The sequence below is a fragment of the Rhipicephalus microplus genome, unplaced genomic scaffold (assembly GCF_043290135.1).
Source record: "Rhipicephalus microplus isolate Deutch F79 unplaced genomic scaffold, USDA_Rmic scaffold_21, whole genome shotgun sequence".
In the NCBI taxonomy this organism is placed as follows: Eukaryota; Metazoa; Arthropoda; class Arachnida; order Ixodida; family Ixodidae; genus Rhipicephalus; species Rhipicephalus microplus.
The window spans coordinates 7,174,045-7,185,960 of NW_027464594.1; the positions used below are offsets into that span (position 1 = coordinate 7,174,045).

At 46.2% G+C, this 11,916-nt stretch overlaps 1 protein-coding gene across 1 annotated transcript; it reads right to left on the reverse strand.

Moving 5' to 3' along the window:
- Positions 1-6,772: 6,772 nt before the first annotated feature.
- Positions 6,773-9,979, reverse strand: LOC142785374 (endothelin-converting enzyme 1-like). Its single transcript, XM_075883848.1, has 2 exons — positions 8,286-9,979; positions 6,773-7,291 (listed from the first exon to the last, which is right to left on the reverse strand). The coding sequence occupies exons 1-2, from the start codon at positions 9,965-9,967 to the stop codon at positions 6,898-6,900; spliced, it is 2,076 nt and encodes a 691-aa protein (XP_075739963.1). The 5' UTR covers positions 9,968-9,979; the 3' UTR covers positions 6,773-6,897.
- Between the last annotated feature and the right edge of the window lie 1,937 nt (positions 9,980-11,916).

Genomic DNA, 11,916 nt, shown 5'->3' on the forward strand with positions numbered 1-11,916 from the left:
TCCCTTCCGTACAATAGTTTCTGAAAGGAACACTTGGCTTCAAATAGTGTCCCGATATCTTCAAAAGAACCTTGAATCTCTGGTTGTGGCTGACCCTTTTCAAGTGGCTAGTTCGGATATACTCGTAGATTTTCTTAGGAACAACGACTCGGGAGGCTTAAGGGCATTTAGCCTCGACATCGAGGATCTTTACTACTCCTTACCGCAAGCCCCTCTTCTGCAGAGTGTAAAGGAGTGTATTGGGAATCAAGAGGACGAATTTGAGTTCACCTCTCGTTCAGGTGTGTCAGTTGAGGGGTTCCTCGAGGTACTGAGGTGTTACCTGGAAGCGACACTCGTCACTTGGAATGGGAAAGTATTTGCTCAGAAATCTGGCGTATGTATCGGTTCGTGTGTCGCGCCTATTCTGAGCACAATATTTTTGGCAAAGGTGGACAGGGCTATACAGGGTAGTCTTGTTGATCTGGCAATCAAAGTGTTTCGTTATGTTGATGATTACTTGGTTTTCGTGGACAGGTGTGTTTTTATCAGAAAAATGATTGATGTAATGAAGGTGTTCAGGGAGCAAGGGCACGGTTTGACGTTCACATGTGAGGTACCCCGGAACGATGCATTGCAGTATTTAGACCTCCAGTTAGCATTTAGCCCTGATGGTTTATGCTGGCGATATAAACCAAGGTCTCAAAAGGGCTTGCTTGACTACCAGTCTGGTCACTCCAGACTTGTAAAGAATGGAATAGCCAGCTCCTGTATCCGGTCTGCCATCTCAAAGTCATGCCCGCACCTGATTCGACAAAGCATGTGTGAACAAGCAGTTACGTTGCGGCAGGCAGGGTACCCTGATGCTGTTATAGCCGCTGTTAGTGAAAGGTTGCTTAAAACCATAAGAGCAGGTGGTAAGCTGGCGGCGACGGAAAGATGCAAAGGGAGCAGACCTTTCTCGGTAATCCCTTATATTCACGGAGTGTCCCACCGGTTTAAGAGAGTGGCGGCACGCTTTGGCGTCAACGTGGTGTTTTCAGCCAAAAGTAAACTGAAGGATATTTGCCCGAGACTGCAGCACCGTGAAAATAAAAAAAGTGGTAAAAAAGGTAAGTGCACAATGAGACATGGCATTCGTTTCGTGTCTTGTGTAAAAGGGGTGGTATACGAGACGCCCTTTTCGTGCGGACACGTTTACGTGGGCCAATCTGGGCGGTGTCTCAATATCCGTCTACGCGAGCACCACAGCTCTTTGAAAGGCACACCGACATCCCACTTGGCATTACATTGCCGTCAGTGTGGCTGTACTCCAATGTTCGATCAAACAGCTGTGCTATTCCGTCACAGAGAGCAGTTAACCCGAGAATTAGTTGAGGCCTGCTTCATCCGAAAACGTGGCGAGAAGTGCGTGAGTCATCCGTCTGTACTCCTTCACGATAAAGAATTTTCATTCCTAATGAGCACGTTTTCATAGTTTCACCGAGGTAAGCATGCGCAGTTGGTGTTACATTTTTCGTTTGTAGGGTTTTTCGGGGGGCTGTTAAGTTTTTCTAAGTTTTCTTGGTTCCATTTACACATGCGCGTTTACCTGTTTATTTCCTGATATTACATTTTTTGTTTTTGTATGACGTTGTATAACAATATATGTGTAAAAAAGTAGGCGTGAGATTTCTGTGATTTGAGTTCGTATATATTCATGTGTGTTTCCTAATAAACTTGGTTTGAAGTTAGCGCTCGTGGTGTCTACGTTTCTTTCTTTTGTTTCCGTTCTGTGGCGCTAAGATTTCTTAGTCATGCATCGTTACCAACCTGCCCAACTCGCCGCACTCATCAGTCTTATTTCTAGTACGAAGGGCTCTGTTATTTGTTCTAACGTTTTGCTCTCTAATCCCAGCCTTCTCACGTCACTGATCGCAGTGTATATATGTCGAGCCCGGACGGCGTCTTGGTATGCTAAGACGTCTACGTGTCCCCCCGATCTTCAGGTGCTCGTTGGCGTGTTGCGTCCGTCGGCTGGACACTCCAGAAGGATGTGCCGTTTGCTGTGCTCGGAATGGTGGCATCAAGTTCGTTTCCTCAAGGATTGCTTGCGGGTGACGTGTCAACAGGATTTAAGCCCGCCCCAAGTGAACTACAAATATAATCTGTGGCTGAAGCTTTGCAACCAAGTTACTGAGTGGCTATGGAACCAGGTCAGACCCACGCTTCCTGCAAGAACAAGAACTAAGGCAACTTCGGAGGCCAAGGTGCTTAACTTGAGTGAATGTGATGTGCCAGTCAAGCACTTGGATGTGTTGAGTAAAGGTCCCAAGTTTTGTGTGGAACCGGCCCTTCGCCCGGCAGAGCTGGTTTCGGTTTCAAGGTCTGTGGCTCGAAGAGTGCCCGAGGACAGCAGGACTACTTGTGTGGCGGAGTGCACCGATGTTCTGCTTAAGCATAGACCAAGGCGAGTGCATGATATTGTCATGTCTTCGGTTGTTGATTTCTTGCATTCCTCTGGCCTCACTTGTGTAGTGTCCGACAAGGAAGGGTTCTTCGTGGTTCTGACTCGTGGTTTGTTTTCCGAGAAAGGAAGCGTGGCTATTGCTAAGAATTTTCGCGAAGTGTCGCACAACCCTTCCAAGATAAAAAAGCAAGCAGTGGAACTGCTCAGGAGCCTAAGTTTAGATAAACTGGTCAATAAGGTAAAGAAAGAAATGGGTGATACTCTAGATGTTTTCTTTACCGCTAAGACTCATAAGCCTGACATTCCCTTCCGTACAATAGTTTCTGAAAGGAACACTTGGCTTCAAATAGTGTCCCGATATCTTCAAAAGAACCTTGAATCTCTGGTTGTGGCTGACCCTTTTCAAGTGGCTAGTTCGGATATACTCGTAGATTTTCTTAGGAACAACGACTCGGGAGGCTTAAGGGCATTTAGCCTCGACATCGAGGATCTTTACTACTCCTTACCGCAAGCCCCTCTTCTGCAGAGTGTAAAGGAGTGTATTGGGAATCAAGAGGACGAATTTGAGTTCACCTCTCGTTCAGGTGTGTCAGTTGAGGGGTTCCTCGAGGTACTGAGGTGTTACCTGGAAGCGACACTCGTCACTTGGAATGGGAAAGTATTTGCTCAGAAATCTGGCGTATGTATCGGTTCGTGTGTCGCGCCTATTCTGAGCACAATATTTTTGGCAAAGGTGGACAGGGCTATACAGGGTAGTCTTGTTGATCTGGCAATCAAAGTGTTTCGTTATGTTGATGATTACTTGGTTTTCGTGGACAGGTGTGTTTTTATCAGAAAAATGATTGATGTAATGAAGGTGTTCAGGGAGCAAGGGCACGGTTTGACGTTCACATGTGAGGTACCCCGGAACGATGCATTGCAGTATTTAGACCTCCAGTTAGCATTTAGCCCTGATGGTTTATGCTGGCGATATAAACCAAGGTCTCAAAAGGGCTTGCTTGACTACCAGTCTGGTCACTCCAGACTTGTAAAGAATGGAATAGCCAGCTCCTGTATCCGGTCTGCCATCTCAAAGTCATGCCCGCACCTGATTCGACAAAGCATGTGTGAACAAGCAGTTAAGTTGCGGCAGGCAGGGTACCCTGATGCTGTTATAGCCGCTGTTAGTGAAAGGTTGCTTAAAACCATAAGAGCAGGTGGTAAGCTGGCGGCGACGGAAAGATGCAAAGGGAGCAGACCTTTCTCGGTAATCCCTTATATTCACGGAGTGTCCCACCGGTTTAAGAGAGTGGCGGCACGCTTTGGCGTCAACGTGGTGTTTTCAGCCAAAAGTAAACTGAAGGATATTTGCCCGAGACTGCAGCACCGTGAAAATAAAAAAAGTGGTAAAAAAGGTAAGTGCACAATGAGACATGGCATTCGTTTCGTGTCTTGTGTAAAAGGGGTGGTATACGAGACGCCCTTTTCGTGCGGACACGTTTACGTGGGCCAATCTGGGCGGTGTCTCAATATCCGTCTACGCGAGCACCACAGCTCTTTGAAAGGCACACCGACATCCCACTTGGCATTACATTGCCGTCAGTGTGGCTGTACTCCAATGTTCGATCAAACAGCTGTGCTATTCCGTCACAGAGAGCAGTTAACCCGAGAATTAGTTGAGGCCTGCTTCATCCGAAAACGTGGCGAGAAGTGCGTGAGTCATCCGTCTGTACTCCTTCACGATAAAGAATTTTCATTCCTAATGAGCACGTTTTCATAGTTTCACCGAGGTAAGCATGCGCAGTTGGTGTTACATTTTTCGTTTGTAGGGTTTTTCGGGGGGCTGTTAAGTTTTTCTAAGTTTTCTTGGTTCCATTTACACATGCGCGTTTACCTGTTTATTTCCTGATATTACATTTTTTGTTTTTGTATGACGTTGTATAACAATATATGTGTAAAAAAGTAGGCGTGAGATTTCTGTGATTTGAGTTCGTATATATTCATGTGTGTTTCCTAATAAACTTGGTTTGAAGTTAGCGCTCGTGGTGTCTACGTTTCTTTCTTTTGTTTCCGTTCTGTGGCGCTAAGATTTCTTAGTCATGCATCGTTACCAACCTGCCCAACTCGCCGCACTCATAAGAAAAAAAACCGAGTGCCAAGGCCACAGTGGGGCTCGAACCTGGGTTTGCTGCGTACCAGGTCAGTATTCTATCACTGAGCTACACCGGTGCTTGCGACGTGTTCTCAAACTTGTCTTAGGCAGGCTTGATGTCGGGAAAAGAACCACGTTATTATTAGTAGTAAAGCATTTTAGAACAGCAAAGTAACAACCAGGCACAAAAATTGAAAGGTGGGCTAGTTGGTAATTCATGATGGTTCAGCGAACTGGGAGCGCGGGGTTACACACAGACACAAAGCAAAGAAGAGGCACTGTTACGAAAGACGGCGACGCCAACACGGTCCCGAAGGCGCCCCTGCTTCGAACTCCGCCGGGAAGGTCACCAGCCGTTTGGTAGCGTAGGTTTCTCAGCTCGCGACTGCTTCTGCGCAGAGCTGATAGACGAGCGGACGAGACGACGGTGAGTTAAACAAGCTTTATGTACAGCATATATACAGAGGCATTACCAATTCGGCACTGGGGCCGACAGCTTAGAGACTCGGACAGCCGAGCTCTCTCCTCTCACACATAGGTCTACTGCTCGCGACGCGCCGCAGGGCTTCTTTTATATGCACCGGGTAGATTCTTTGAGTAATCAAATGTCCAACCAGAAGCGCCGCTGGTCGTGAGGTCAGAATCCTCCAATGGGGTCGCCGCTGCGCCGCGTCATTCTCATCGAATCTGGAGCCGCTGTGCTGCAGGTGGCTGCACCCAAGGATGAGTGACGTCGCCACGCATTGCGTCAGACTCGCCAGTCAGGAAGGCGCCGATTGCTTCGACGGGCTCGCTAGCTGAGGTGACTCACTGTGCGTGCGCGGCAGCAAGGCACCACCGCGTGATGACGCCGTTGAGTTGTCCGCGTCAGGCGGGCTCGCGTGCTGGCCTTGATACAGATTGTCCTTTACAGAGGCAAGGACGTTCGCTGTGGACTTGCAGGCATAACAGCACACAGCACAAGCGCTCAACTAACAGTTGAGCGATCGTGCTCAACTGTGCTCAGCTGTTTAGTTAGTTGAGCGCTCGTGCTGTGTGCCTCTACTTTGCTTTGTGTCTGCGTTTAATCCTGCACTCCCAGTTCGCTGAACTAACAATCAGGCGTCACACAATGCGATTAGCGTAACGAGTGGGTCGTCCAATGCTCCAACCAATTACAAAAGCTGGTTCTTGATCGAACTCGAATTTCTTGAAATTGTTAAGCGGATACTACACTTCTCAGAAGGATGACGAAGGATAGCATTGCGAATGACGGTCTAATAATGCCTAGTGGGTACACAACAAGTGTGCGTGCAGCAGTTACGCAATGAGTGTTTATAAAAATCTCTGAAAAGGCAGCTTTTCTAGCTTTCGCTGTGACAGTGTTGCGCCTTCCACGCAGGCCTGGCCTTTTTTTTATTTGCCTAGTTTTTTTTTATTATTTCTTGGGACACTATAGTTGCAGAAACCGGCGGCAGTGGACAACTACGGCGCAGCATGTGACCCTTGTTGTAATCATAGCTCTCACTGTGAAACAGCATATGCGCGACTTTACTCATGGCAAATACTGAAATTAGGGTCTCTGAGGATGTTGTCGAGCTTTGGGAATTTCATTGGTTGCGTAAAATTGTTATGTAGCGAATAAATAATTATAACTAACAAATATTTACAAAACAAGAAATTGAAGTGCGCAAGGTGGCTGTCAGCAATATGAAACTGATTTCATTCGGCTACTTCTAACATTGTAATTTTGACTCTTGGCTAAAGATAGTTGGGGAACCCGGTATCTGTGACACATGTGAAAGATAAGAAAATTGTCTGCTTTTGTAAAGAGCTAAAGCTTATGTTGATTGCTAATAATTGTCCTCTCGTGATGACTCTTTCCACTGGTCACCGACAACCACGCCCAGATGCACACGAGTAGACAGTATCGTGACTAAAGATACTTTGAAAGGCAATAAGAAAACGTTCAGAAGCTAAAAGTTTGATCAAGCTTTGCTGGAAAAGTGAAGGAAAAAATTACGCTATTTGTGGATAAAGTAGCTTGCGTTAGGATCTCTCATGACAACACAGGATTAAGAGCAACATGCCAAGGACTGCGCAATGTACAACATGCGTTAAAACGATGTCGTACAAAGAGAACAAGAGAAGTTGTCAACTGTAAGAATTTTCTACAAGCGGATAGATCTCTGAGAGAACGCTTAACTACTACCGTCCCATAGAAAACACCATTAGGCCATTCTTTAGAATAAAGCTTCTCTGTCTTATAACTTTGTCCACACTAATTTACATATTTCTGGAACGTCAGACAGCGTGCATAAACACAAATAATGTTCTGTCGACTACTGTAATGGACACATCAACCGAAGAATGCGCATTTCTGTCTCGGGTTCATCTGCGACCCCACGGGACAGTGGAACGCCCGGGCGAAGGCCTCAAAATTGCGCATCGCCTTGTTGCAGTCTGCTGTGTAAGGACCCACTGCATCCGGGAGTGTGCACATCATATAGCACAGTGTCATGAAAAACACCTTGTCGCCCGAGAAGGCTCCAGGAATGCCTTGCGGACTACTGTCGCTGCCGTCGCTGACCGCACGCTGGTACGCTATGTAGGCTAGCTCTAGTGCGGGGATCTCGGGAAAGACGCTCTTACGTCTTCCCAATGCAGTCAGGGTGTTCTGTGCGCTTCCGTTGGAGCCATTTTGAGCGGCGCTCCGGCATGTGTCTCGCATTTCAAAGGCCCGTGCTGAAGTGCTGCAACAGGAGCGAGAAGTTATGTCACATTACGGTGTATACAAAATCTCGCCTGTACTTAAGTTATTGTGAGTTGACATTGTAACGCACGGAAACATGATCCTACATCACAGTAAAGGATTTAGGTTTCAGCTGATTAGTCCACTAGGTTAAACGCTCTCTAGAACTATACGCAGTGAATTATGGACGCACTTAAGGATGCCGAGCGTCAATTGCCCGACGACGAAGGCATGTTATAGCAGTTGTGTCATGACAGCCCCATCGGTACAACTTGGGACATGCCCGCACCATAGCCGTAACTTGGGAATCCTTAGGCAGAAACGGACGAAGCTCAGACGACAAAGGTGTCGTCTGAGCGTGCGCTTCCTGTGAAGCTTTTGTCCCGTCTTCTCGTAATTCACCTCGAAATGTACCCGCCTGTCCAGTTTGTCTTCATTTGGCCATCTCACACACCTTTGTAAGTGTAGTTAGTTACTCCAATAGTTTTAACACACTACTCGCCCCTCCGAATTATTGTAGAAAACAGCGCATTACTTACAAATAAAATAGGACCATTATGACTAGTGTTATGCTGTTTAGAAGAGGAATGAGCAGTTTTTAAAAATCTGTAGTTAACCAACTATCAACTGCTACATGCGATAGCAAGACCTTTTTTTTCTCAAGTCATTCTCAAGTACCCTTGCTGCTGCCATAAATACTAAGTCAACATCAGTGCAAGCTATAGTGCTTCTGTCCCATAGCTGTTTTCTTAGTATTGTAAACGAACTGTTGGGCTTGATCCACAGCAACATCTCATACTTAACTGAAATTATGCAAATTATTTTTGATCGCGTACAACAACGCGCTTTGTGCCGTTCATATAATAATCGCTACGACACGTACAAAAACACCCTCAAAATGTCTTTGTTACAAATATATAGGATGATTTAACAACGTTGTACAGCAAAATGCACATCACAGGGTAATGATGAAAATTCTGGTTACCCTCACTCACTTTGATAGAAAAGAACCGCCGAACGTGCCATCGGGATGCCATCTCAGTCCCTGGCTGTCCAGCGACGATACCAGTTGGAGCGCTATAGAGAATCCTAGTCCACCATAGAACATGGCCTTGGTGCCGCTGAGATAGTAGAGAGGCGCAGTTACTGCACCCACAGACACCTTGACGGTGTTGCTCGAGGCGTCGTATAAGAAGTACGGCAGTGCATAATTAAGCATGTAGCTTTGAAGGTCCATGTTGGAACGCGGCTGATATGCTTCCGCGGCGCTGTGCATCGACTTGGCCCAGTAACCAGCAAATGAATCTTCAAAACTAGGGAAGGCTGCGTACATATTTTCGAGTATAAAGCTATCAATGTACTTCTCCGGAGGCCACAATTGAAGGCGCACCGAAGACAACTTCGCGGAGGCGAGTTTTCTGCTCTCGACATCGAGCCATTCCGACGCGTTCAACATGTCGACGGCGGCTGAGACGAGGTTGTCAAACCCATTGATTACAAATGCGCGCTCTTGCGGCGAAAACCGTGATGCCGAGTGGAGCGCGACCACCAGAAACTGGTAGGTAGTTTCAACGAGCCGTTCGCAGAAATAGGGCCGATAGATTGTGATGCCTTGCTCGTACCGATTCTCTAGGAGCCGGTAGTCCACCGCCGGTGACATGAGCTGCACGAATGACCAGGCGATCAAGGAGAGCAGCTCGGCGTCTTGGTACGAATTCATCACAACCGCCAACTCAAGAAAGAATCCCGCGTCGCCAAAAAAGACCTCATCTTTCAGTTCTACCTCAGGACCAAGCTTTGTCTCTTTGAATGCACGTAACCACTGCTCGGAGCTCAGCGACGTAGTGAAGAGTCCAGTCTCTGAGATGGGCATGAGCACCGGGTTGATTACCGGGGAACGCATGGCCGCCAGGAGCCGTTTGAAGACGTCGCCTTCTATCGCTTTTGTTTTGGCGATGATTGTTTTGTTCACTGCTGACTCGTTGTACCTGCCGCTCAAGATGTAGTAGAACGTTGCCCAGTACTTCTCGTATCCTCCCGAATTCTTGACTGTTACGTGGTGTTGATACATCAGATGTATAAGGGATCCAGGATTCATGTTGAAGCGCCAGTTTGGCGCTGACTTCAAGCGCAGAGCTCTCACATGAAAGAAGAGTGGAAACTGCCACTTGAACGCCAGCGTCATTAGTACGCCTAATGCAGAGTTGTTGAGTGACTCTGGTTCCTCTGGCCAAGTGAGCCTGCATTCCTTGAGCATTTCCCAAAATATCTTCACGTTGGAGCCGTATACTGAGTGGTCAGCCATGCAAGATGAGTACATGGCTAGGGGTTTCAGGCCGACCCTGATTGTTTTCGAGCCAAGTGACAACATGTCGCTGAACGCGGGAAACCACAATTTTCGCACGTCGTCCATAGCCGAGTTGGAGTGCTCCAGGTAACCCTGCGGCGGCGACCAGGCGGAGCACACGTAGGCGCTGAAGTCCTCGCACGGGTCGAGGCTGTGGTTCAGTTTGGCGAGAAGACGATAGCTGTGCTGGAAACAGTCTTCAGTCTCGCAATATGGCTCCGTCGGCACTGTTTCTTTCCGTTGCGGCATAAGTACCACAATGACAACTGCCATTACTATCACAGCCGTGACACTCACAGTCAGGATGGCGCGGAATTGCGTGAGCCGCATTCCGGCGACGTTATATACGACCTCAGAACTACGTCGCCCCTGAAAATAAAAAAAAATTAGAAATGGTACTTCATTATCTATTGAATGTTTTGAAGTGCTATAACTTCGTCACCTACATAATGTGAGACAGGTAACGACTTGCATTTTCCGAATTTAGCGTTCTACCTTTGCCACCTGTCTCATCTGTGGTCTGTCTACGGACTGTTTGTTGATTTTGTACGCTTTGCATGATTTGTGCGTGTTTGCAGATTCTCGAAAATTCAGCTCACAACTGTGTCTCTGTGTGTACACCGAAGTGCTTCCGCTGTAAGGTGAAATCACTATTTATTCATGTCAAATAAGCCGTGTTCATAGACGTTCAATTTATTAAAGGGACCGAAGACTAATATTTTTCCACCAAGTTTTTTGTTGCTGGCATGACATGAAGCTTAGCCTTCGTAGCGTTTGTATATGCAGTAATAATTTGCAAAAGCACGTCTTTATTTTTAAGCAGTATTTTTCGATCTAAAGGGCTCCAAACAAGGTTGTCGTTATTAATCCAGCAACCCTGAGAATAGATATAGATGCCAGTAGTTCTGCTAGTGAGTTGTGCATGCTGTCGTTCTGCTTGTTCAGGATTTCCTGTGGCTATACTTAACCGCGTTTATTTTGAGCTTTACAACATTTTCTAAAAATAAGCAGTTACAATGAGATCATGTGGCTTTTACAGCTTCCTTCTATTGGTACCACGGTGCGAGCGCCTGTGTCTAAGGTTGACGCGCCTGTGTCGTGGTTGGCTTGTCCTGTCATCGTTACTGTTTTGAAACACCAGCCAAGCCATGTTACCGAAAAAAATAGTGCCCATATGCGCAACCATGCCGAGTAGTAGCACTTGTCATTTCTAAGATAAAATTTAGGTAAAAAAACCACCTCGTTCCACAATCTTAGACACCTCAGAACTACGTGCATGGGATCATCACGTCATGCTAAGGCAGTGCCACTTTAATGTATGCTACTAAATCAGGCCTGTATGTACATTTTTATATAGTAATATTGTTTACTATAAAGAAGCAAACACTAGTTCAATACTAACAAGAAAAACCTTGCCCGGGCACACTAATTTACGGTCATGTGACAGGGTACATCGAATTATTAAAGTTTCTGCAATCAGATCTCGCGACAGTTGATTATTGCAATTAATTTTCAAGGAAGAAATGTAAATATAACTCCACTTGTCACAAGAAAAGCAGGTTGGGTTTGAGTCACTATGAGGGACAATCTTTAATTCTGTTGAACCATCTCATTTTATGTTCTGGTCAATTGTCGGTCCCTCTAAGGTGCCTTTTAACGTACCAGGATACTAGAAGATCACCAGGCCAAGGCACATTTGTACCCATAATGGAAACAAATCAATGAGTTCCGAGGGCACTAGCGCTTGCAAAATGTCGTGTACAGTCGCAGCATCTTTGTAAATGTGTCATTATATTCTTGATTTCTACCCATATGTTGCACCGCAATACGTACGAAAGCAGCACCATCACCTTTTCATCTCCATTGGAAAGAGAACCCAAAAGTGTCGTCCTCTTGCACGCATACGAAAATATTTTACTAGGATGAAACCTAATCTAAATGCCCACTTTCATATTACTGTCCTGATGCTCACTAAGCTCAAGAATGATTCATCGGTATACTTTAAAAAATGGTCCACTGAATCAAATTGTTAAATTAAGAAAGACAAAGACCTGAAAGCTGTCCTAGTGGCCAGTTTTGATAGCAATGCTTAAAAACAAGGAATAATTTAATGTGCACCACACATTTCTAAAGAGCTTCTTAGAAAAACTGGTTCATTGATTTACTTGTCCCAGGTGTTCGTAATAACGCGCCACAGATCGACTCTTTGCGGCCTCGAGGCAGAAGCTTTTCATTGTTAGCAACTGGTACTCTCTTTACGCGGCTGATATATTTGGGCG